The sequence below is a fragment of the Bombina bombina genome, chromosome 4 (assembly GCF_027579735.1).
Source record: "Bombina bombina isolate aBomBom1 chromosome 4, aBomBom1.pri, whole genome shotgun sequence".
Lineage (NCBI taxonomy): Eukaryota > Metazoa > Chordata > Amphibia > Anura > Bombinatoridae > Bombina > Bombina bombina.
The window spans coordinates 1052917923-1052945605 of NC_069502.1; the positions used below are offsets into that span (position 1 = coordinate 1052917923).

The 27683-nt window shown below is 41.1% G+C and overlaps 1 protein-coding gene across 1 annotated transcript in view; it reads left to right on the top strand.

Moving 5' to 3' along the window:
• The window catches only part of CCDC88A (coiled-coil domain containing 88A), a 424707-nt gene that overhangs the window by 322046 nt on the left and 74978 nt on the right, over window positions 1-27683 (top strand). Inside the window, exons 19-21 of the mRNA XM_053712191.1 lie at window positions 7402-7563; window positions 8711-8988; window positions 11572-11715. Coding sequence (XP_053568166.1) covers window positions 7402-7563; window positions 8711-8988; window positions 11572-11715 — 584 coding nt within the window. The remainder of the gene's footprint in view (window positions 1-7401; window positions 7564-8710; window positions 8989-11571; window positions 11716-27683) is intronic.

Sequence of the window (27683 nt, forward strand, 5' to 3'; positions counted from 1 at the left end):
TAAGAGTCTCAGTGAGTCTCCTTTAGTATCTTGGAATCAAGGGTTAATATCTCCTGAGGGGTTACTGAACAGGGTTTTTTTTAATCATGTTTATGTGATTTAATCTCCTTATGTCTAGTGTTAAACAGGCTTCCCGAGAGGCTACCACCTTGTGGGACTAACTTAACATAAGAGTCTCAGTGAGTCTCCTTTAGTATCTTGGAATCAAGGGTTAATATCTCCTGAGGGGTTACTGAACAGGGTTTTTTTTTAATCATGTTTGTTATGTGATTTAATCTGCTTATGTGTAGTGTTAAACGGGTTTATGGCTGGAACATAAAGGCCTTTGGAAGTGACGCAACCTTATGGTTGGGCGTGCTTTTTTGGACTATACGGTTTACGTTCCGTCCTCCGTTTCCGCATTCCTGACCTTGTGGCGACAGAGAAATTCTAGTTTGCAGGGGTCTGGTTCATAGGAGGTGGTGAGTGCCCCAGCCATTGTGGGTGTCAGGTGCTGTTTTGTTTTGTCTTAAAATAGTCCATATTGGCATATTCTCTATCCAGTTATGGAGGATTCTGATACTGAGACTGTTCTAATTTCAGATTCAGATTCTTCGTCCGGGGAAGAATCCGGATTGGCCTCGTTGACACATGTCAATCAGTTATGTTCGGTATGCCGTATTAGAGCACCTGGTTCCTCGAGCTCAGGGAATCAAGGGTCAGCTAAACCATCCGCCTCTGGGGGTCCTGTCCTCCAAGAGGCGAGTTCCCTACCGCTTCATACTTCTACACATGCGGGTAACCCAGATTTTGGTAAAATTAAGTTTAAACAGGAGCGCTGTAGCTAAAGGTGAATGTGAAACAATTTAAAACAGGTGATAAATTCCAAAAGATACGTGTTAAAACATCAATGTTGATAAATATTGTAATAGTGACAAATGCTTAGTGATAAGGTTATTCGTGCATATTGTGAATAATCAGAAAAAAGGCTTGGTAAAGCAAAATAAACTTAAATAAACAGTGACAAGTAGAGTGTAGTTTAGCAAGGCTCTGCCTAAAAATATTTAATATAACATATGTAAATACAGAATAAAAAACATATAAACTAAAAACGGGCGTCTCCGTATAAAACAAATTATGCCAATACACCGACTTTTTCAAAATGTATCTCCTTATGGCCAGAAATGGGATAAAACAGTCCCGGTAACAGTTAATATGTGGACAGATGATGCAGGCTTACCCCCAAACAATTGCGGCTCTTGATGAAGCAAAAGATGAAATTACCGCCGTGGCGGAAGTGACGTCAATTATAGGGGCGCTGGCCCGACTGAGCACTCCGATTAGTTTCTGTTCCGGTCGCTCTCAGGTTTCAGCTTCTTAATTCGCAATGGCAAGGTATCCGCTCTTTATGTGCTAAGATGCACGCAGGATACTGATAACGGCTGTTTTGTGCTGAATGTGGCTGTTTAGAGTAGATGCAAAAAGTTCCATGTATAACCTTCAATAAGGCTTATAGTGTTGGTACACAGGCAGGTACCAGGAGGATGCAAAATTCTTTAAAAGTTCCACAGATGACAAGCTGTATCAATCTGTGACAGCAACTGGTAGCTGTGAAATACTTCTTAAAATCAAAAGTTGGCAACAAACATCAACGCGTTTCTCCCTCTGCAGGGCTTTCTCAAGATCTTGAGAAAGCCTTTTAAGAAATACTTCTTAAAATCAAAAGTTGGCAACAAACATCAACGCGTTTCTCCCTCTGCAGGGCTTTCTCAAGATCTTGAGAAAGCCCTGCAGAGGGAGAAACGCGTTGATGTTTGTTGCCAACTTTTGATTTTAAGAAGTATTTCACAGCTACCAGTTGCTGTCACAGATTGATACAGCTTGTCATCTGTGGAACTTTTAAAGAATTTTGCATCCTCCTGGTACCTGCCTGTGTACCAACACTATAAGCCTTATTGAAGGTTATACATGGAACTTTTTGCATCTACTCTAAACAGCCACATTCAGCACAAAACAGCCGTTATCAGTATCCTGCGTGCATCTTAGCACATAAAGAGCGGATACCTTGCCATTGCGAATTAAGAAGCTGAAACCTGAGAGCGACCGGAACAGAAACCAATCGGAGTGCTCAGTCGGGCCAGCGCCCCTATAAGTGACGTCACTTCCGCCACGGCGGTAATTTCATCTTTTGCTTCATCAAGAGCCGCAATTGTTTGGGGGTAAGCCTGCATCATCTGTCCACATATTAACTGTTACCGGGACTGTTTTATCCCATTTCTGGCCATAAGGAGATACATTTTGAAAAAGTCGGTGTATTGGCATAATTTGTTTTATACGGAGACGCCCGTTTTTAGTTTATATGTTTTTTATTCTGTATTTACATATGTTATATTAAATATTTTTAGGCAGAGCCTTGCTAAACTACACTCTACTTGTCACTGTTTATTTAAGTTTATTTTGCTTTACCAAGCCTTTTTTCTGATTATTCACAATATGCACGAATAACCTTATCACTAAGCATTTGTCACTATTACAATATTTATCAACATTGATGTTTTAACACGTATCTTTTGGAATTTATCACCTGTTTTAAATTGTTTCACATTCACCTTTAGCTACAGCGCTCCTGTTTAAACTTAATTTTACCTGTTTTTCACATGCCTATATTAGGGACTTTTTAGGTATATCAGGAGTTTGGTGTTTTACTCTGCGCTTTTTATTCCATATTTCTAGAATTTTAACCCAGATTTTGATTATTCCTCCACGCGGGGCGGCTTGTTCCCCCCCGGAGGTTGAAGCATGTTTTCGCTTCCACATATTCTTGGCGATTATTCGTCTGTAGATTCCAGACGTTTATGCGCGATTGTGCTCGTGCACTTTTGTCCCGGGTCTACCGCCTTGGGGAGGGCCTGTACAGTTCCCTGTGGATGTAACTGTCGCTGAGTGTTGTGCCTTTCGTTACAGAGTGGCGCGCCTTCGCATCTTACTCAGACATGATTTTCAGTTACTAAATGATCCTATCCTTCTCGGATACGGGAATTTTCAGTCTGCTTCGAATGGTGCGCCTCATTAGACATGTGGGGATGACGTAGTCTCCTGACTGTTCTTTTTTTTAGATCCTACATTCAACAAAGCATTCTAGAGCTACAAGGCAGGAAGGATTGTCTCATTCCTTATAGCCTTCAATTTGGATGACTGGGTCAGTAGAGTTTCTGCTGCGTCATTATCTCTGGTGTCTGGTATTGTCGGACTCTAGAGTTCCTCTCCCACGTGGTGGAGAGTTGGAGGGCTTAGCGCCTTCTTACCGCCAAGTGAGCGGTTTAGCCTTTTTCTTTTGAGGCTCGGGGATTGTCCTTTGGACTTGGCAGCAGCTAGTAGTTTGAAGGGTAGTTTGGCTGCCTTGCAGCGGTTAGGTTGCAGATGTAACCATCTACAGCTATTGCACATCGACTGTGTACTGTCTAGCTGTTTTTCTGAGTCTTTTTGGTCATCCTTTGAGATCTCCATGTTAGGTCTCCTTTCAGGGGCCTGGGAGATGTTTGTTCCCTGTTAAGGGACACTGGGTGTGGTCTCCTTGGGTTTGCTAGGAGTTGGTTTGCGCCTGTTTCTCCCTGTGATCATCCGCTTGTACGGAGGTGATATGGAGACCAGCCTTTGCTCGAGTGGTTTTGACCTTGAGGTAACCCCTTGCCTTATTGTCCTGAGGCTGTTGGTGAGTCTAGAAGCTCTAGCATCGTTGTATGACCTTTTCTGCCTTGGCTCTTTTGGAGAGTGGGACTTCGGCAAGGGGTGGTCTCTTCCTTAGGTTGGGACTTGCAAATTTTTCTAGTTATCTGGGTTGATCTGGATAGTGCATTATATCCCCTATGGATGGGGTGTTTGCTGGTATTGTTTGGCTAAACAATTGGGGGTTCGGATCTGTTCTCCCTGGGGCTTCCGGTGCTGGGTTTCATTCAGCATTTTTCCTTGTGGATCCCGTTGTGGGTTGTTACCGGACCTCTGGGCTCCAGGGTTGGTTCGGGGTTCCCTAGTTCCTGGAAACTTGGGCTATGTCCTTTTACTCGGATTACTTGACCTGGTCTTAATTGGCCAGGTTTTCTGAGTGTCGTTGCTCATTGGGCTTGTTTCGCACCTTAGGCGGCTTCCCTTGGTCAGCTTGCTGTAGTATCCATTGAATTCACTGCTCTGCAGGTGAATGGACAAGCAGTGTCACTGCTGCTACTATTGCACATTGGTTGTGTGTTGCCAGGCTAGTTTTTATGGGAATCTCCTTTAGCAGGGCTTCTGAGTTGGGGATTGACCTCTTCTTTAGCCTGTGGCTTGTGGAAGGTGCTGCCTTTGAACCCTTCCCCCTTCTTGGGTGAGAGCTTAGTCTACCTTTTAGGGAGATGTGGTCCCTTTCTTAAAGCTTCTCCTGGATCAAGAGATGGGACCTGTGAGTTTCCCTAGCTGAGAGGGATATTCTCTCTGTTACGTAAGATTTGGAGTCTTGCTGGCTCTGTGTCAAGACTAAGTTGGACCTTTTTGCTAGATTCTTTGGGTCTGCGGTCCTGTTGTCTGTTCTAAGGAGTCGAGTTGCACCTGTGCTCTGTTGGATTGGCTGTGGCCATTCTTCCACTCACTTTTGAGCTGGTTTTGTGGTTCTTCTCTTCCCCTGTTTCAGACCTGCCATTGCTGGGGCTGGCCTCCCTGGGAGGGGGTTCTGAGAGATGTCATCTCCAGGATCTAGGTGGGCATAGTAGCTAGCTACCTAGCTTCCTAAGCTTACATGCAGAGGGTCTAGGATTGCTCCACCTCAGGTCCTGGGTGTCACTTCTCTTTCTTGGGGGACCTCATGGAGGTTATGATTCCCCCTTTTTTGGAAGACCTGTGGGTAGGTCTGGCGGCTTGGATTGCCTAGAGTACCCTCTGTCTGGAAGTTGTCTTTTGCAATCTGTTGTTTTGCTGGCCACTTTTGCTCTCAGCAAGTATTCTCTGTGGCGGCGTGTTCTTGACTCATGGGTTTTCGTCTGGGTCTGTTACACTTTTTTTTGTTGCGGAATACTTCAGTGTTCCAAGTTCGGACTATGTGAGGACTCCGTCTTCTGTTGTCTTTTAGTGCTTTTGCACGACGTTTGAGAGAAAGTTTTCTCTGTTCCTATGCCCGGTCCTATACCTCCGGTTTCTCCTGGTCTATGCGTAGTCTCCCCTTGTCTGTCAGGACCCATTTGGGCCCTTGTGAGCTGGGGTTGCTCTGGGGGGTTTTCCTTTATGGATTTGTGACCTTTCGTTTTTTTCTTTCGGTTCTCCTGATCCTATCCCTTTGGGAGTTTAGGCTGGTGTTGCCTTCTTTAGAGAGGGGTGTGGGACAGACTGTTGGGCGACGATGTCTCCTGGAGGCCTGTTGGCTCAGTTGAGACGATTTTGTGGTCTCTAGCTAGGCTCTGGACTACCTGCGGGTCAATGTCCTCTGGACTTTTTCCTTTTAAAGTCTTCTAGGCTTCGGACGAAGTTGTTTTTTTTTTTGTGCGCAGTGGTTTCAGGCCTGGTGCCCTCAGAATGGGCTGCCTAATGTACCCTCCCGTCTTGGCATTCAGTGTCCTTTATAGCTTGGGTATTGTTTTCCCAAAAGTAATGAATGCAGCTGTGTACTCTTTCCATTTAAGAAGAAAAACATAAATTATGCTTACCTAATCATTTTCTTTTCTTCTGATGGAAAGAGTTCACAGCTCCCCACCCGTAATTTTTTATGTGGGGCGTCTTTATTTTATTCTTCTGGCACCTTTCACCCTGATATTTCTTCTACTGTTCCTTGTTCCTCGGCAGAATGACTGGGGGATGAGGGGAGTGGGAGGAGTATTTAAGCCTTTGGCTGGGGTGTCTGCCTTCTCCTGGTGGCCAGGTTCTTAATTCCCAAAAGTAATGAATGCAGCTGTGGACTCTTTCCATCAGAAGAAAATAAAATTATCAGGTAAGCATAATTTATATTTCTGCCTCGAGTTGAGGTTTCCTTTGGGAGAAAGGGTCTTCAAGATGGTGCCTTCTGTTTAGCTTACCTGTCTTGTCCCTTCCGTATCATCTGTGCCCTTTATCTTGGGTATTGATTCCCAACAGTAAGTGATGATGATCCGTGGACTCACCGTGTCATTAGAAAGAAAACAAAATTTATGTTTACCTGATAAATGTATTTATTTCTTGACACGGTGAGTCCACTGCCCTCCCTGTTTTTTAGACGGGATTGTTTTATATAAACCTCAGGCACCTCTGCACCTTGTGTTATTTTTTTTCTCTCCTTTCCTTCGGTCGAATGACTGAGGTTTGTGGGAAGGGAAGTGATACTTAACAGCTCTGCTGTGGTACTCTTTGCCTCCTCCTGCTAGCCATGAGTGATATTCCCAACAGTAATTGATGATGATCCAATGACTCACCGTGTCAAGAAATAAATAAATGTATCAGGTAAACATAAATTTTGTTTTTTAAACAACTTCTATTATCTAATTTGTTTCAGTCTCTTTGTTGCACTAGCTGCTAACTGCATTATTCAGCTAGCTTCCAATAGCATATTGCTGCTCATTCAACAAAGGATATTAAGAGAATTAAGCAAATTGTATAATATAAGTAAATTGGACAATTGATTAAAATTGAATACTCTATCTGAATCATGAAAGAAACATTGGGTTTTATATGTTCAACAATTTGAAAAGCATTTCAGATGTGTTTGTCATAAGTGGTGTGCCCTTAATGAGAATATTAATTGATCAAATAATATAATTAGAAGTAGCATATAGTGAGTTCTCTGACAAAAAAAAACTTTTAAAAACCATGGTGCACAATTTCTAGACTTTCCTTAAACATTTTGCTTAGCTTTATTTAATATATAACTACATGACATTGCTGTATTACCGTATTTTTTAGGGGTGGCAGGTCTCCCCATAACACTCGCTTGTATATTCCAAGATAATTACATATATGTTAAGATTTACTTGTGGATATGTGTTCTATTTGAGTTGCTGCTCAAGAAACCAAGATTTGAATATAACCTTTAGATTCATAAATTAAACAAAGTATTTGAGTGTCTTAATTTCCCGTAGCTTATGCTTATTAGTTGGTTGGGATTATTATTATTACACTTTATTTATAAAGCACCATCATATTTCACAGCACTGGCCATGTGTACAATTGATATAAGTAAAACAATGATACGAAACTTGTAAGAAACAAAACAAAATTTGACTTACAAATATAGGTGGAATTTAGGGCCCTATTCCTGTGGGAACTTCCAGTCTAGGATGGTGAGGAATACCATGATTTCATATTAGATTTAATATTTAGCCTTTAACATAAATAATTTTGTACTTATTTTACATTTCTGTTACATATGTACCTACTTTTCAGCACCTTATTTTGTGCTTGTTCATGTGATTTCTTTTTTTCTTTCCTAAGAACGCTACTCTGCAGGCAGAGAAACAAGCACTAAAAACTCAACTGAAGCAAATGGAAACTCAAAATGATAATTTGCAAGCACAAATCATGACACTTCAGAAGCAAACCATCTCACTGCAGATGCAAAGTACAAACTTGCAGACTCAAAATGCCAAACTTCAGGTAAAATTTGCCTGTAACATTTACAGCAATAACATTTTAATTATTGTATAAAACATCCATGTCTGTTTCCACAAGAATTCTAAATGAACATTAGAGCAAGGGATTCTGGGTAAGGATATGCAAATGAGCTTCACAATGCCTTAGCTGTTTAAAAGTACTGTGAGGCAAATTTCCATATCCAGACCCAAACTTCTGTGCTCCCTTATAAAATGTAGGTTTTCTGTGAAAAAATGTGATCTATTTTGTGTCACTGTGTGCACAGTGAAAGTTTTTATTCTTCAACTTTTTACATATTTTGAGACTGGTAAAGACTACAGATATAAATGCATATTCCTTATGGTGCCTTCTTTAGATTAAATGTACAGAAAAAAATCCTCTCCAATTTATATGTATTTAATACATTAAATAAATATATGTTTACATAAATTCAATTTATTATGAGTTGTAGGTATGACAGAGAGGGAAGCTATAGCAAATCTGTTTTAGATATTAAGAAGCTACACAAACGCACAACAATTTCACTTGATTGGCTAATAAAGCACTGCTTACACCTGATTGGCTATGTTAAGCACTGCATTGTTAAAGGGATACTGAACCCACATTTTTTTAATTTCATCATTCAGTTTTAAGCAACTTTCTAATTTACTACTATTATTTTTTCTTTGTTCTCTGGGTATCTTTATTTGAAAAAGCAGGAATGCAAGCTTACGAGCCGGCCCATCATTGGTTCAGCACCTTGGTAGCGCTTGCTGATTGGTGGCTAAATGCAGCCACCAATCAGCAAGCAATGTCCAGGGTGCTAAAACAAAAATAGGAGTAAATTATAAAGTTGCTTAAAATTGCATGCTCTATCTAATTCATGAAAGAAAAAAATGAGGGTTCGGTATTTGAACAAACCAAAAAAGTCAAAATGGTTTCCCGACATATTTTTATATGTCAGTTAGAGACAAAAGTTACTAGTTCCTTTAATGTTAAATTTCTTAGTTCTCTGCTTCAGTTTTGTACAAGTTTAGGACTAGTGGAAAGTTCCAGCCCTGATTGTAATTTTATGATTTAGCTTCTTTTGCAGTTTACATTTTTCTATAATGATTATTTTTAATGGGGATTTTTATATTGTCAAACTACAGTATTTTACATTAATCTCCAGGTTGAAAATTCTACACTCAATTCAGAAAGAACATCACTTATGAACCAAAATTCACAGCTGCTTGTCCAGCAGTCTGGCCTAGAGAGTGAAAATGAATCTCTTGTTAAGGATCAAGAGGAACTTAAATCCATGTATGACTTGCTAGTTAAGGATCATGAGAAATTAGCACAAGTGCATGAGCGGCAAGCTGCTGAGTATGAGTCGCTGATCTCCAAGCATGGGAATCTGAAGTCTGCCCACAAAAATCTGGAGGTGGAACATAAGGATCTTGAAGACAGGTAATATTTGTAATTTCCATGTAATTCTTCACCGAAATTAACTGATTGGAAATAATGTCGCCTATTCCCGTCAATCTAAATTTAATGAAAACTATATTCAGCTTGAATATTTTTCATTTCTGTCATTGCGTTCTGTAGGGAGAACCACCATAAGTCAATTTCTCATGCATTAATGGAACTCTCTCTCTTCTCTCATAACTCAAATACGCAGCAAATTAAACCTATCTTCATTTAACCCCGTATACCTAAATGACGTATATATACGTTGTGGTACTTTGCCTATTGTAGTGCATGACCTTTATATATGTCCGAGCTGCAGGTCCTTCTCTTAAATCCCAGTAGCAATGGGGTTAACACGTCTGAAAACGTATTAACTTTTAGCGCTTGCTAAAAATGCAATAGAATTAAATGAAAAGCACCAGTACCTGAACAGAATTTTTATACTTGATCAGCTTTGCTCATTTGTGTTATCTGACATGTGTGATATTGGTGCAGAAATCTATTACCTGATAGAAATTACCCATCCACTGTGTCCGACATGAGCACTGTACAATAAATATCAACCATCCAAAAATGCAAACGGTATTGAAAAGCAATATATTTTATGCCAATAACCATCTTACATTTTTGCACTTTATGTGTAATGTAGGCCTCAATGTCTATCAGTATTCAAAAGATCAGAAGTTGTGAATATCCCTCATTTTTTTGGAAACAAAAACTTGCTTGCAAACATGACTTGTATTTACCAAACAAAATTACTGTGGTTTGTGAATTATTCAATTTCCTGTACTTTGCAATTCTTGGCTAAGGACAACATTGCCTTTTTGCCAGTTTTGTTTGGAAGAGAGAGACTCCAAACAAGGGTTCTTTTATTTAGATATGTTTTGGCCTCTCCAAGAGTGTTCATACTTTTTCTTTAAAAATAAATAAAATATATGAAGGGAAATACAGTTTTTTGACATTGTAAAGTCTAACAAGTTTCTGTCTAATAAAAATAATAATAGAAAAAACAACAGCACTCCTGTTGCAGTGAATACTACAAGTTTCTGTCTAATAAAAATAATAATAGAAAAAACAACAGCACTCCTGTTGCAGTGAATAATACGTTATTTCAGTGACAGTTCCATAAAACTGCAAAGTTTCGGGCTACAATAAGCCCTTAATCATGCTAAAGATATAATATTGCACAAACACACATATAAAACCTTACACCTTGATTGAATAGTTACTCATGTGTGGGCATTCAAATACATTTTACTCATCTCTGCTGCCATCCAGTGGTCAAAAATCCACATTACAATATCTATATTGTATTTCCTATTCTAAAAAATACACATTAAAAGAGTAACAAAAAAAGGTGACATACTTTGTTTTCATTGCATTAAAATGGTATTCCTTAGAACATACTTTAAATTTACGTAACACCCCTGATTTTTTTATGCCTGTCTCAAAATAGTATATGCATTACTTAAATGACATGCTGTTGCTGTAATTCACATTATAAAGTTTTTCTTTCCTTTTCAACACCTCCAAAGGAAAAGTTGGCATGTTGCCACATATCAGAAAAGCAGCCATTAAACACGTTACAGATTGGTTACGAACAATTGTATATAGTTGTGTAATTCTACAATGTTAGTTCACATCAGGGCACACGCTCATTTACATATGGCCTCTGATTTGGCAGCAGCATAGGAGACATGGGGGAGGTTTACATGGAGTGTACCCCTGGACTAAGCTGATATTTTGTTATTTCAAACCATAGTAAAGTATGTACAGCAAGAAAATACATTTTCAGACTGATAATCTAGTATTATATATATATATGTCCCTAATTGGCAACAACATAGGAGATAAACTAAATATACTAAAATAGGTTTTAAGGAGTTTGCCAGTGCGATTCAGACATGCCCAAAAGCAATGACAATTTTACAAACAAAAATTACAGTTTAAATACTTATAATACTTATATTTTCCAATGTAGTAATCAGTTTTAGTATATGTATGTGTGTATGTGTGTGTATATATATATATATATATGTTACAGGTAATGTGTGTGTTACAGGTAAAGAAATGTTGGTAATCGTAGGATTACCCGGGTAAAACGGATATTACCCAAGCGGCTCTGGGTAAAGCCTAATGTACTATAATTCCCCATCTACACTATTTCTTTTGCCTCAGCCTGGGGGGATCAAGGAAAGCGGCAGGCGCCCCACTGATCCACTGGCATCCACCCCAAGTGAACCTTGGGGAATGAGGTTTGCCCCCCTTTGAACCGCCCCCCATGCGGAGGCAAAAAAGAAAGTGATGATGGGGGAATTTACAGTGCATCGTATATATGTTTGATGCGGTGACTTGATGATCTTATGATCTTACCCAATATCTGACTTTACCCGTAACATACATATATATATATATATATATTATACTCTGTAAGTTTAAGAACATTTGTTGGATGTTTATCAGGATATAAAATTTAGGCTTGTGATACTGCAGATTCTTTTATAAAGGAAATTAAAAAAATACCCCCATTGTGTCTTGATGTGTATAAAGGAATAATTAAATGCACTTGCGTTCTTTTTGCAGATATAATCAGCTGCTGAAGCAGAAGGGTCAGTTAGAGGAACTGGAAAAAGCGCTGAAAGAAGAGCAAGGCAAAATGTTTCAGGAAAACAAGAAACATACCATGTTATCGTCTGACTATCAGAGGCTCACTGAGGAGCATGAGAGGTAATTAACAAAAGGCTGGCAGGTTTCAATTAAAGTATATTTCTAAAGGAGTTATTGTAAGATTCTGTGAACATTATTTAGTTTATTGTATGATGTCTTTTGCATATATGGTTCCATCCTTGGCTGTGGTTTTCTGGCCAGTTATGATTTACACATGCTGCAGGGTGTGCAGGGAGCAACATGAATAGTACTGTCCAGGGACTTTATTCATATGCTGTTTAAGGGCACAATCCATGCTCCTCCCTGCAGCATGTGTAAATCATAACAGGCCAGAAAAACATGGCTGACGTGGCAACCCCATTTGCATGTCATCTGGGAATTGCTCAAAATTGTTAAAGGCAAAGTAGACTTTTAACAATAGTACTATAGGAACACACTAACTTTCTCTTGTTAAGTGTAGTCAGTCCACGGGTCATCCATTACTTATGGAATATATCTCTTCCTAACAGGAAGTTGCAAGAGGATCACCCAAGCAGAGCTGCTATATAGCTCCTCCCCTCACATGTCATATTCAGTCATTCTCTTGCAGCCTAACTAAAGATAGGTCGTTGTGAGAGGTCTGTGGTGTTTTTTAACTTAGTTTATTTCTTCAATCAAAATTTTTTTATTTTAAATGGCACCGGAGTGTGCTGTTTGTTCTCAGGCAGCATTAGAAGAAGAATCTGCCTGCGTTTTCTATGATCTTAGCAGACGTAACTAAGATCCACTGGCTGTTCTCATCTGAGGAGTGAGGTAACTTCAGAAAAGGGGAATAGCATGCAGGGCCCCCCTGCAAACAAGGTATGTGCAGTAAATTATTTTTCTGAGGAATGGAATTGACTGAGAAAATACTGCTGATACCAATGTAACGTAAGTTCAGCCTTAAATACAGTGATAGCGACTGGTATTAGGCTGATGAGTGTGTGTACACTGAATGTATTTCTTTCATGTAATTAGCAAGAGTCCATGAGCTAGTGACGTATGGGATATACATTCCTACCAGGAGGGGCAAAGTTTCCCAAACCTCAAAATGCCTATAAATACACCCCTCACCACACCCACAATTCAGTTTTACAAACTTTGCCTCCTATGGAGGTGGTGAAGTAAGTTTGTGCTAGATTCTACGTTGATATGTGCTCCGCAGCAAGTTGGAGCCCGGTTTTCCTCTCAGCGTGCAGTGAATGTCAGAGGGATGTGAGGAGAGTATTGCCTTGAATGCAGTGATCTCCTTCTACGGGGTCTATTTCATAGGTTCTCTGTTATCGGTCGTAGAGATTCATCTCTTACCTCCCTTTTCAGATCGACGATATACTCTTATTTATATACCATTACCTCTGCTGATTTTCGTTTCAGTACTGGTTTGGCTTTCTACAAACATGTAGATGAGTGTCCTGGGGTAAGTAAATCTTATTTTCTGTGACACTCTAAGCTATGGTTGGGCACTTTATTTATAAAGTTCTAAATATATGTATTCAAACATTTATTTGCCTTGACTCAGAATGTTCAACATTCCTTATTTTCAGACAGTCAGTTTCATATTTGGGATAATGCGTTTGAATCAATAATTTTTTCTTACCTTAAAAATTTGACTTTTTTTCCCTGTGGGCTGTTAGGCTCGCGGGGGCTGAAAATGCTTCATTTTATTGCGTCATTCTTGGCGCAGACTTTTTTGGCGCAAAAAATCTTTTCTGTTTCCGGCGTCATACGTGTCGCCGGAAGTTGCGTCATTTTTTGACATCCTTTTGCGCCAAAGATGTCGGCGTTCCGGATGTGGCGTCATTTTTAGCGCCAAAAAGCATTTAGGCGCCAAACAATGTGGGCGTATTATTTGGCGCCAAAAAATATGGGCTTCGCTTTTGTCTCCACATTATTTCAGTCTCATTTTTTCTTTGCTTCTGGTTACTAGAAGCTTGTTTATTGGCATTTTTTCCCATTCCTGAAACTGTCATTTAAGGAATTTTATCAATTTTGCTTTATATGTTGTTTTTTCTCTTACATATTGCAAGATGTCTCACGTTGCATCTGAGTCAGAAGATACTTCAGGAAAATCGCTGTCTAGTGCTGGAACTACCAAAGCTAAGTGTATCTGCTGTAAACTTTTGGTAGCTATTCCTCCGGCTGTTGTTTGTATTAATTGTCATGACAAACTTGTTAAAGTAGATAATATTTCCTTTAGTAATGTACCATTGCCTGTTGCAGTTCCCTCAACATCTAAGGTGCAGAATGTTCCTGATAACATAAGAGATTTCTCCAACATAGGTGTGTCCGGTCCACGGCGTCATCCTTACTTGTGGGATATTCTCTTCCCCAACAGGAAATGGCAAAGAGCCCAGCAAAGCTGGTCACATGATCCCTCCTAGGCTCCGCCTACCCCAGTCATTCTCTTTGCCGTTGTACAGGCAACATCTCCACGGAGATGGCTTAGAGTTTTTTAGTGTTTAACTGTAGTTTTTCATTATTCAATCAAGAGTTTGTTATTTTCAAATAGTGCTGGTACGTACTATTTACTCAGAAACAGAAAAGAGATGAAGAATTCTGTTTGTATGAGGAAAATGATTTTAGCAACCGTAACTAAAATCCATGGCTGTTCCACACAGGACTGTTGAGAGCATTAACTTCAGTTGGGGGAACAGTTTGCAGTCCTTTGCTGCTTGAGGTATGACACATTCTAACAAGACGATGTAATGCTGGAAGCTGTCATTTTCCCTATGGGATCCGGTAAGCCATGTTTATTACGATTGTAAATAAGGGCTTCACAAGGGCTTATTTAGACTGTAGACATTTTTTGGGCTAAATCGATTGATATTAACACTTATTTAGCCTTGAGGAATCATTTATTCTGGGTATTTTGATATAATTATATCGGCAGGCACTGTTTTAGACACCTTATTCTTTAGGGGCTTTCCCAAAGCATAGGCAGAGTCTCATTTTCGCGCCGGTGTTGCGCACTTGTTTTTGAGAGGCATGGCATGCAGTCGCATGTGAGAGGAGCTCTGATACTGATAAAAGACTTCTGAAGGCATCATTTGGTATCGTATTCCCCTTGGGTTTGGTTGGGTCTCAGCAAAGCAGATACCAGGGACTGTAAAGGGGTTAAAGCTTAAAACGGCTCCGGTTCCGTTATTTTAAGGGTTAAAGCTTCCAAAATTGGTGTGCAATATTTTCAAGGCTTTAAGACACTGTGGTGAAAGTTTGGTGAATTTTGAACAATTCCTTCATGTTTTTTCGCAATTGCAGTAATAAAGTGTGTTCAGTTTAAAATTTAAAGTGACAGTAACGGTTTTATTTCAAAACGTTTTTTGTACTTTCTTATCAAGTTTATGCCTGTTTAACATGTCTGAACTACCAGATAGACTGTGTTCTGAATGTGGGGAAGCCAGAATTCCTATTCATTTAAATAAATGTGATTTATGTGATAATGACAATGATGCCCAAGATGATTCCTCAAGTGAGGGGAGTAAGCATGGTACTGCATCATTCCCTCCTTCGTCTACACGAGTCTTGCCCACTCAGGAGGCCCCTAGTACATCTAGCGCGCCAATACTCCTTACTATGCAACAATTAACGGCTGTAATGGATAATTCTGTCAAAAACATTTTAGCCAAAATGAACCCTTGTCAGCGTAAGCGTGGATGCTCTGTTTTAGTTACTGAAGAGCATGACGACGCTGATATTAATATCTCTGAAGGGCCCCTAACCCAATCTGAGGGAGCCAGGGAGGTTTTGTCTGAGGGAGAAATTACTGATTTAGGGAACATTTCTCAGCAGGCTGAATCTGATGTGATTACTTTTAAATTTAAATTGGAACATCTCCGCATTTTGCTTAAGGAGGTATTATCCACTCTGGATGATTGTGAAAATTTGGTCATCCCAGAGAAACTATGTAAAATGGACAAGTTCCTAGAGGTGCCGGGGCTCCCAGAAGTTTTTCCTATACCCAAGCGGGTGGCGGACATTGTTAATAAAGAATGGGAAAGGCCCGGTATTCCTTTCGTCCCTCCCCCCATATTTAAAAAATTGTTTCCTATGGTCGACCCCAGAAAGGACTTATGGCAGTCAGTCCCCAAGGTCGAGGGAGCGGTTTCTACTTTAAACAAACGCACCACTATTCCCATAGAGGATAGTTGTGCTTTCAAAGATCCTATGGATAAAAAATTAGAAGGTTTGCTTAAAAAGATGTTTGTTCAGCAGGGTTACCTTCTACAACCCATTTCATGCATTGTCCCTGTCACTACAGCCGCATATTTCTGGTTTGATGAACTGATTAAGGTGCTCGATAGTGACTCTCCTCCTTATGAGGAGATTATGGACAGAGTCAATGCTCTCAAATTGGCTAATTCTTTCACTCTAGACGCCTCTTTGCAATTGGCTAAGTTAGCGGCTAAGAATTCTGGGTTTGCTATTGTGGCGCGCAGAGCGCTTTGGTTGAAATCTTGGTCGGCTGATGCGTCTTCCAAGAACAAGCTACTAAACATTCCTTTCAAGGGGAAAACGCTGTTTGGTCCTGACTTGAAAGAGATTATCTCTGATATCACTGGGGGTAAGGGCCATGCCCTTCCTCAGGATCGGCCTTTCAAGGCAAAAAATAGACCTAATTTTCGTCCCTTTCGTAAAAACGGACCAGCCCAAGGTGCTACGTCCTCTAAGCAAGAGGGTAATACTTCTCAGGCCAAGCCAGCTTGGAGACCAATGCAAGGCTGGAACAAGGGAAAGCAGGCAAAGAAACCTGCCACTGCTACCAAGACAGCATGAAATATCGGCCCCCGATCCGGGACCGGATCTGGTGGGGGGCAGACTCTCTCTCTTCGCTCAGGCTTGGGCAAGAGATGTTCTGGATCCTTGGGCGCTAGAAATAGTCTCCCAGGGTTATCTTCTGGAATTCAAGGGACTTCCCCCAAGGGGAAGGTTCCACAGGTCTCAGTTGTCTTCAGACCACATAAAAAGACAGGCGTTCTTACATTGTGTAGAAGACCTGTTAAAAATGGGAGTGATTCATCCTGTTCCATTGAGAGAACGAGGGATGGGGTTCTACTCCAATCTGTTCATAGTTCCCAAAAAAGAGGGAACGTTCAGACCAATCCTAGATCTCAAGATCTTAAACAAATTTCTCAAGGTCCCATCTTTCAAGATGGAAACCATTCGAACTATCCTTCCTTCCATCCAGGAAGGTCAATTCATGACCACGGTGGATTTAAAGGATGCGTATCTACATATTCCTATCCACAAGGAACATCATCGGTTCCTAAGGTTTGCATTCCTGGACAAACATTACCAGTTCGTGGCGCTTCCTTTCGGATTAGCCACTGCTCCAAGGATTTTCACAAAGGTACTAGGGTCCCTTCTAGCTGTGCTAAGACCAAGGGGCATTGCAGTTGTACCTTACCTGGACGACATTCTGATTCAAGCGTCGTCCCTCCCTCGAGCAAAGGCTCACACGGACATCGTCCTGGCCTTTCTCAGATCGCACGGCTGGAAAGTGAACGTGGAAAAGAGTTCTCTATCCCCGTCAACAAGGGTTCCCTTCTTGGGAACAATTATAGACTCCTCAGAAATGAGGATTTTTCTAACAGAGGCCAGAAAGACAAAGCTTCTGGACTCTTGTCGAATACTTCATTCCGTTCCTCTTCCTTCCGTAGCTCAGTGCATGGAAGTGATCGGGTTGATGGTAGCGACAATGGACATAGTTCCTTTTGCGCGCATTCATCTAAGACCATTACAACTGTGCATGCTCAGTCAGTGGAATGGGGACTATACAGACTTGTCTCCAAAGATACAAGTAAATCAGAGGACCAGAGACTCACTCCGTTGGTGGCTGTCCCTGGACAACCTGTCACGAGGGATGACATTCCACAGACCAGAGTGGGTCATTGTCACGACCGACGCCAGTCTGATGGGCTGGGGCGCGGTCTGGGGATCCCTAAAAGCTCAGGGTCTTTGGTCTCGGGAAGAATCTCTTCTACCGATAAATATTCTGGAACTGAGAGCGATATTCAAGGCTCTCAAGGCTTGGCCTCAGCTAGCGGGGACCAAGTTCATACGGTTTCAATCAGACAACATGACGACTGTTGCGTACATCAACCATCAGGGGGGAACAAGGAGTTCCCTAGCGATGGAAGAAGTGACCAAGATTATTCTATGGGCGGAGTCTCACTCCTGCCACCTGTCTGCTATCCACATCCCGGGAGTGGAAAATTGGGAAGCGGATTTTCTGAGTCGTCAGACATTGCATCCGGGGGAGTGGGAACTCCATCCGGAAATCTTTGCCCAAGTCACTCAACTTTGGGGCATTCCAGACATGGATCTGATGGCCTCTCGTCAGAACTTCAAAGTTCCTTGCTACGGGTCCAGATCCAGGGATCCCAAGGCGGCTCTAGTGGATGCACTAGTAGCACCTTGGACCTTCAAACTAGCTTATGTGTTCCCGCCGTTTCCTCTCATCCCCAGGCTGGTAGCCAGGATCAATCAGGAGAGGGCGTCGGTGATCTTGATAGCTCCTGCGTGGCCACGCAGGACTTGGTATGCAGATCTGGTGAATATGTCATCGGCTCCACCTTGGAAGCTACCTTTGAGACGAGACCTTCTTGTTCAGGGTCCGTTCGAACATCCGAATCTGGTTTCACTCCAGCTGACTGCTTGGAGATTGAACGCTTGATTTTATCGAAGCGAGGTTTCTCAGATTCTGTTATCGATACTCTTGTTCAGGCCAGAAAGCCTGTAACTAGAAAGATTTACCACAAAATTTGGAAAAAATATATCTGTTGGTGTGAATCTAAAGGATTCCCTTGGGACAAGGTTCAGATTCCTAGGATTCTATCCTTCCTTCAAGAAGGATTGGAAAAAGGATTATCGGCAAGTTCCCTGAAGGGACAGATTTCTGCCTTGTCGGTGTTACTTCACAAAAAACTGGCAGCTGTGCCAGATGTTCAAGCCTTTGTTCAGGCTCTGGTTAGAATCAAGCCTGTTTACAAACCTTTGACTCCTCCTTGGAGTCTCAATCTAGTTCTTTCAGTTCTTCAGGGGGTTCCGTTTGAACCCTTACATTCCGTTGATATTAAGTTATTATCTTGGAAAGTTTTGTTTTTAGTTGCAATTTCTTCTGCTAGAAGAGTTTCAGAATTATCTGCTCTGCAGTGTTCTCCTCCTTATCTGGTGTTCCATGCAGATAAGGTGGTTTTACGTACTAAACCTGGTTTTCTTCCAAAAGTTGTTTCTAACAAAAACATTAACCAGGAGATTATCGTACCTTCTCTGTGTCCGAACCCAGTTTCAAAGAAGGAACGCTTGTTGCACAATTTGGATGTTGTTCGCGCTCTAAAATTCTATTTAGATGCTACAAAGGATTTTAGACAAACATCTTCCCTGTTTGTTGTTTATTCAGGTAAAAGGAGAGGTCAAAAAGCAACTTCTACCTCTCTCTCTTTTTGGATTAAAAGCATCATCAGATTGGCTTACGAGACTGCCGGACGGCAGCCTCCCGAAAGAATCACGGCTCATTCCACTAGGGCTGTGGCTTCCACATGGGCCTTCAAGAACGAGGCTTCTGTTGATCAGATATGTAGGGCAGCGACTTGGTCTTCACTGCACACTTTTACCAAATTTTACAAGTTTGATACTTTTGCTTCTTCTGAGGCTATTTTTGGGAGAAAGGTTTTGCAAGCCGTGGTGCCTTCCATTTAGGTGACCTGATTTGCTCCCTCCCTTCATCCGTGTCCTAAAGCTTTGGTATTGGTTCCCACAAGTAAGGATGACGCCGTGGACCGGACACACCTATGTTGGAGAAAACAGAATTTATGTTTACCTGATAAATTTCTTTCTCCAACGGTGTGTCCGGTCCACGGCCCGCCCTGGTTTTTTAATCAGGTCTGATAATTTATTTTCTTTAACTACAGTCACCACGGTACCATATGGTTTCTCCTATGCTATTATTCCTCCTTAACGTCGGTCGAATGACTGGGGTAGGCGGAGCCTAGGAGGGATCATGTGACCAGCTTTGCTGGGCTCTTTGCCATTTCCTGTTGGGGAAGAGAATATCCCACAAGTAAGGATGACGCCGTGGACCGGACACACCGTTGGAGAAAGAAATTTATCAGGTAAACATAAATTCTGTTTTTGTTTCTGAATCCATCAAGAAGGCTATGTCTGTTATTTCTCCTTCTAGTAAACATAAAAAATCTTTTAAAACTTCTCTCTCTACAGATGAATTTTTAATTGAACATCATCATTCTGATTCTGATGACTCTTCTGGTTCAGAGGATTCTGTCTCAGAGATTGATGCTGATAAATCTTCATATTTATTTAAAATGGAATTTATTCGTTCTTTACTTAAAGAAGTACTAATTGCTTTAGAAATAGAGGATTCTGGTCCTCTTGATACTAATTCTAAACGTTTAGATAAGGTGTTTAAATCTCCTGTGGTTATTCCAGAAGTTTTTCCTGTTCCTAATGCTATTTCTGAAGTAATTTCCAGAGAATGGGATAAATTGGGTAATTCATTTACTCCTTCTAAACGTTTTAAGCAATTATATCCTGTGCCGTCTGACAGATTAGAATTTTGGGACAAAATCCCTAAAGTTGATGGGGCTATTTCTACCCTTGCTAAACGTACTACTATTCCTACGTCAGATGGTACTTCGTTTAAAGATCCTTTAGATAGGAAAATTGAATCCTTTCTAAGAAAAGCTTATCTGTGTTCAGGTAATCTTCTTAGACCTGCTATATCTTTGGCTGATGTTGCTGCAGCTTCAACTTTTTGGTTGGAGACTTTAGCACAACAAGTAACAGATCATGATTCTCATAATATTATTATTCTTCTTCAGAATGCTAATAATTTTATCTGTGATGCCATTTTTGATATTATCAGAGTTGATGTCAGGTTTATGTCTCTAGCTATTTTAGCTAGAAGAGCTTTATGGCTTAAAACTTGGAATGCTGATATGGCTTCTAAATCAACTCTACTTTCCATTTCTTTCCAGGGTAACAAATTATTTGGTTCTCAGTTGGATTCCATTATCTCAACTGTTACTGGTGGGAAAGGAACTTTTTTACCACAGGATAAAAAATCTAAGGGTAAAAACAGGGCTAATAATCGTTTTCGTTCCTTTCGTTTCAACAAAGAGCAAAAGCCTGATCCTTCATCCTCAGGAGCAGTTTCAGTTTGGAAACCATCTCCAGTCTGGAATAAATCCAAGCCTTCTAGAAAGGCAAAGCCTGCTTCTAAGTCCACATGAAGGTGCGGCCCTCATTCCAGCTCAGCTGGTAGGGGGCAGGTTACGTTTTTTCAAAGAAATTTGGATCAATTCTGTTCACAATCTTTGGATTCAGAACATTGTTTCAGAAGGGTACAGAATTGGTTTCAAGATGAGACCTCCTGCAAAGAGATTTTTTCTTTCCCGTGTCCCAGTAAATCCAGTGAAAGCTCAAGCATTTCTGAATTGTGTTTCAGATCTAGAGTTGGCTGGAGTAATTATGCCAGTTCCAGTTCTGGAACAGGGGATTCGGTTTTATTCAAATCTCTTCATTGTACCAAAGAAGGAGAATTCCTTCAGACCAGTTCTGGATCTAAAAATATTAAATCGTTATGTAAGGATACCAACGTTCAAAATGGTAACTGTAAGGACTATCTTGCCTTTTGTTCAGCAAGGGCATTATATGTCCACAATAGATTTACAGGATGCTTATCTGCATATTCCGATTCATCCAGATCATTATCAGTTCCTGAGATTCTCTTTTCTGGACAAGCATTACCAGTTTGTGGCTCTGCCGTTTGGCCTAGCTACAGCTCCAAGAATTTTTACAAAGGTTCTCGGTGCCCTTCTGTCTGTAATCAGAGAACAGGGTATTGTGGTATTTCCTTATTTGGACGATATCTTGGTACTTGCTCAGTCTTTACATTTAGCAGAATCTCATACGAATCGACTTGTGTTGTTTCTTCAAGATCATGGTTGGAGGATCAATTTACCAAAAAGTTCATTGATTCCTCAGACAAGGGTAACTTTTCTTGGTTTCCAGATAGATTCTGTGTCCATGACTCTGTCTTTAACAGACAAGAGACGTCTAAAATTGATTTTAGCTTGTCGAAACCTTCAGTCACAATCATTCCCTTCGGTAGCCTTATGCATGGAAATTCTAGGTCTTATGACTGCTGCATCGGACGCGATCCCCTTTGCTCGTTTTCACATGCGACCTCTTCAGCTCTGTATGCTGAATCAATGGTGCAGGGATTACACAAAGATATCTCAATTAATATCTTTAAAACCGATTGTACGACACTCTCTAACGTGGTGGACAGATCACCATCGTTTAATTCAGGGGGCTTCTTTTGTGCTTCCGACCTGGACTGTAATTTCAACAGATGCAAGTCTCACAGGTTGGGGAGCTGTGTGGGGATCTCTGACAGCACAAGGAGTTTGGGAATCTCAGGAGGTGAGATTACGATCAATATTTTGGAACTCCGTGCAATTTTCAGAGCTCTTCAGTCTTGGCCTCTTCTGAAGAGAGAATCGTTCATTTGTTTTCAGACAGACAATGTCACAACTGTGGCATACATCAATCATCAAGGAGGGACTCACAGTCCTCTGGCTATGAAAGAAGTATCTCGAATTCTGGTTTGGGCGGAATCCAGCTCCTGTCTAATCTCTGCGGTTCATATCCCAGGTATAGACAATTGGGAAGCGGATTATCTCAGTCGCCAAACGTTGCATCCGGGCGAATGGTCTCTTCACCCAGAGGTATTTCTTCAGATTGTTCAAATATGGGAGCTTCCAGAAATAGATCTGATGGCGTCTCATCTAAACAAGAAACTTCCCAGGTATCTGTCCAGATCCCGGGATCCTCAGGCGGAAGCAGTGGATGCATTATCACTTCCTTGGAAGTATCATCCTGCTTATATCTTTCCGCCTCTAGTTCTTCTTCCAAGAGTAATCTCCAAGATTCTGAAGGAATGCTCGTTTGTTCTGCTGGTAGCTCCGGCATGGCCTCACAGGTTTTGGTATGCGGATCTTGTCCGGATGGCCTCTTGCCATCCGTGGACTCTTCCGCTACGACCAGACCTTCTGTCGCAAGGTCCTTTTTTCCATCAGGATCTCAAATCCTTAAATTTAAAGGTATGGAGATTGAACGCTTGATTCTTAGTCAAAGAGGTTTCTCTGACTCTGTGATTAATACTATGTTACAGGCTCGTAAATATGTATCCAGAGAGATATATTATAGAGTCTGGAAGACTTATATTTCTTGGTGTCTTTCTCATCATTTTTCTTGGCATTCTTTTAGAATTCCAAGAATTTTACAGTTTCTTCAGGATGGTTTAGATAAAGGTTTGTCCGCAAGTTCCTTGAAAGGACAAATTTCTGCTCTTTCTGTTCTTTTTCACAGAAAGATTGCTAATCTTCCTGATATTCATTGTTTTGTACAAGCTTTGGTTCGTATAAAACCTGTCATTAAGTCAATTTCTCCTCCTTGGAGTTTGAATTTGGTTCTAGGGGCTCTTCAAGCTCCTCCGTTTGAACCTATGCATTCATTGGACATTAAATTACTTTCTTGGAAAGTTTTGTTCCTTTTGGCAATCTCTTCTGCCAGAAGAGTTTCTGAATTATCTGCTCTTTCTTGTGAGTCTCCTTTTCTGATTTTTCATCAGGATAAGGCAGTGTTGCGAACTTCTTTTGAATTTTTACCTAAAGTTGTGAATTCCAACAACATTAGTAGAGAAATTGTGGTTCCTTCATTATGTCCTAATCCTAAGAATTCTAAGGAGAAATCGTTACATTCTTTGGATGTTGTTAGAGCTTTGAAATATTATGTTGAAGCTACTAAGTCTTTCCGAAAGACTTCTAGTTTATTTGTTATCTTTTCCGGTTCTAGAAAAGGCCAGAAAGCTTCTGCCATTTCTTTGGCATCTTGGTTGAAATCTTTAATTCATCTTGCCTATGTTGAGTCGGGTAAAACTCCGCCTCAAAGGATTACAGCTCATTCTACTAGGTCAGTTTCTACTTCCTGGGCGTTTAGGAATGAAGCTTCGATTGATCAGATTTGCAAAGCAGCAACTTGGTCCTCTTTGCATACTTTTACTAAATTCTACCATTTTGATGTATTTTCTTCTTCTGAAGCAGTTTTTGGTAGAAAAGTACTTCAGGCAGCGGTTTCAGTTTGAATCTTCTGCTTATGTTTTTCATTAAACTTTATTTTGGGTGTGGATTATTTACAGCAGGAATTGGCTGTCTTTATTTTATCCCTCCCTCTCTAGTGACTCTTGCGTGGAAAGATCCACATCTTGGGTAATCATTATCCCATACGTCACTAGCTCATGGACTCTTGCTAATTACATGAAAGAAAACATAATTTATGTAAGAACTTACCTGATAAATTCATTTCTTTCATATTAGCAAGAGTCCATGAGGCCCACCCTTTTTTTGTGGTGGTTATGATTTTTGTATAAAGCACAATTATTCCAATTCCTTATTTTATATGCTTTCGAACTTTTTTATCACCCCACTTCTTGGCTATTCGTTAAACTGAATTGTGGGTGTGGTGAGGGGTGTATTTATAGGCATTTTGAGGTTTGGGAAACTTTGCCCCTCCTGGTAGGAATGTATATCCCATACGTCACTAGCTCATGGACTCTTGCTAATATGAAAGAAATGAATTTATCAGGTAAGTTCTTACATAAATTATGTTTTTTCTAAGGAATGGAATTGACTCTGAAAATACTGTTAATACTGAAATAATGTATGAGCCTTAACTGCAGTGAAAGCGTCTGGTAGCAGGCTTATTAATAACACTTCATAACTTTTAAAATGTAGGTTCAAAACGTTTACTGGCTTGTTAATCGTTTTTTGTGAGGTACTTGGTGATAAAACTTATTGGGGCATGATTTTTACCACATGGCCATCTTTGTTTTCTGCATAGAAAAAGTTATCTGAGCTTCCCCACTGTTGTAATATGAGTGGGAGGGGCCTATTTTAGCGCTTTTTTGCGCAGTAAAAATTCAGTCACAATCTGTCTACTTCATCCTCCATGATCCAGATCGTCTCTTGAGAGCTTAGGGGTCTTCAAAATTCATTTTGAGGGAGGTAATCAGTCACAGCAGACCTGTGACAGTGTGTTTTGACTGTGTTAAAAACGTTAATTATTAAATTGTTATCCGTTTTTGGGTATTAGGGGTTAATCATCCATTTGCTGGTGGGTGCAATCCTTTGCTAACTTAATACATTTACTGTGAAAAATTGGTTGCTATAACTATTTTGGTTCATTGTTATTTCAACTGTGACAGCTTTTTATGCTTCTTAAAGGCACAGTAGCGTTTTTTATATTGCTTGTAAATTTATTTAGAAAAGTATTTCCAAGCTTGCTAGTCTCATTGCTAGTCTGTTTAAACATGTCTGACTCAGATGAATCTCTTTGTTCACTATGTTTAAAGGCCAATGTGGAGCCCAATAGAAATTTGTGTACTAATTGCATTGATGTTACTTTAAATAAAAGTCAATCTTTACATGTAAAGAAATTATCACCAGACAACGAGGGGGAAGTTATGCCGACTAACTCTCCTCACGTGTCAGTACCTTCGCCTCCCGCTCAGGAGGTGCGTGATTTTGTGGCGCCAAGTACATCAGGGAGGCCCTTACAAATCACTTTGCAAGACATGGCTACTGTTATGACAGAAGTATTATCTAAATTGCCAGAATTAAGAGGCAAGCGCGATAGCTCTGGGTTAAGGACAGAGCGCGCGGATGAGGTGAGAGCCATGTCAGATACTGCGTCACAGTTTGCAGAACATGAAGACGGAGAGCTTCATTCTGTGGGTGACGGATCTGATCCAGGGAGACTGGATTCAGAGATTTCTAATTTTAAATTTAAGCTTGAGAACCTCCGCATATTGCTAGGGGAGGTATTAGCGGCTCTGAATGATTGTAACACGGTTGCAATTCCAGAAAAATTATGTAGGTTGGATAGATACTTTGCGGTACCGGTGTGTACTGATGTGTTTCCCATACCTAAAAGGCTTACAGAGATTATTAGCAAGGAGTGGGATAGACCTGGTGTGCCTTTTTCCCCTCCTCCCATATTTAGGAAAATGTTTCCTATAGACGCCACCACACGAGACTTATGGCAGACGGTCCCTAAGTTGGAGGGAGCAGTTTCTACTTTAGCTAAGCGTACCACTATCCCGGTGGAGGATAGTTGTGCCTTTTCAGATCCAATGGATAAGAAATTAGAGGGTTACCTTAAGAAAATGTTTGTTCAACAAGGTTTTATCTTACAGCCCCTTGCATGCATTGCGCCTGTCACTGCTGCGGCGGCATTCTGGTTTGAGTCTCTGGAAGAGGCCATTCGCACAGCTCCATTGGATGAAATTATGAACAAGCTTAAAGCACTTAAGCTAGCTAACGCATTTGTTTCTGATGCCGTCGTACATTTAACCAAACTTACGGCTAAGAACTCCGGATTCGCCATCCAAGCGCGCAGAGCGCTATGGCTTAAATCCTGGTCAGCTGACGTGACTTCTAAATCTAAATTGCTTAATATTCCTTTCAAAGGGCAGACCTTATTCGGGCCCGGCTTGAAAGAAATTATAGCTGACATTACGGGAGGTAAGGGCCATGCTCTACCTCAGGACAGGGCCAAATCAAAGGCCAAACAGTCTAATTTTCGTGCCTTTCGTAACTTCAAGGCAGGAGCAGCATCAACTTCCTCCGCTCCAAAACAGGAAGGAGCTGTTGCTCGTTACAGACAGGGCTGGAAAGTTAACCAGTCCTGGAACAAGGGCAAGCAGGCCAAGAAACCTGCTGCTGCCCCTAAGACAGCATGAAGAGAGGGCCCCCTATCCGGAAACGGATCTAGTGGGGGGCAGACTTTCTCTCTTCGCCCAGGCTTGGGCAAGAGATGTCCAGGATCCCTGGGCGTTGGAGATCATATCTCAGGGATATCTCCTGGACTTCAAAACTTCTCCTCCACGAGGGAGATTTCATCTTTCAAGGTTATCAGCAAACCAAATAAAGAAAGAGGCGTTTCTACGCTGTGTACAAGACCTCTTACTAATGGGGGTGATCCACCCAGTTCCGCGTACGGAACACGGGCAAGGATTCTATTCAAATCTATTTGTGGTTCCCAAGAAAGAGGGAACCTTCAGACCAATCTTGGACTTAAAAATCCTAAACAAATTCCTAAGAGTTCCATCATTCAAAATGGAAACTATTCGAACCATCCTTCCCATGATCCAAGAGGGTCAGTACATGACCACTGTGGACTTAAAGGATGCCTACCTTCACATACCGATTCACAAGGATCATTATCGGTACCTAAGATTTGCTTTCCTACACAGGCATTACCAGTTTGTAGCTCTTCCCTTCGGATTAGCTACGGCTCCAAGAATCTTTACAAAAGTTCTGGGCTCACTTCTGGCGGTACTAAGACCGCGAGGCATAGCGGTGACTCCGTACCTAGACGACATTCTGATACAAGTGTCAAGTTTTCAAACTGCCAAGTCTCATACAGAGATAGTTCTGGCATTTCTGAGGTCGCATGGGTGGAAGGTGAACGTGGAAAAGAGTTCTCTATTACCACTTACAAGGGTTCCCTTTCTAGGGACTCTTATAGATTCCGTAGAGATGAAAATTTACCTGACGGAGGCCAGGTTATCAAAACTTCTAAATGCTTGCCGTGTCCTTAATTCCATTCCACACCCGTCAGTAGCTCAGTGCATGGAAGTAATCGGCTTAATGGTAGCGGCAATGGACATAGTACCATTTGCGCGCCTGCATCTCAGACCGCTGCAATTGTGCATGCTAAGTCAGTGGAATGGGGATTACTCAGATTTGTCCCCCCTGCTAAATCTGGATCAAGAGACCAGAGATTCTCTTCTATGGTGGCTTTCTCGGCCACATCTGTCCAAGGGGATGACCTTTCGCAGGCCAGATTGGACGATTGTAACAACAGACGCCAGCCTTCTAGGCTGGGGCGCAGTCTGGAACTCCCTGAAGGCTCAGGGACTATGGACT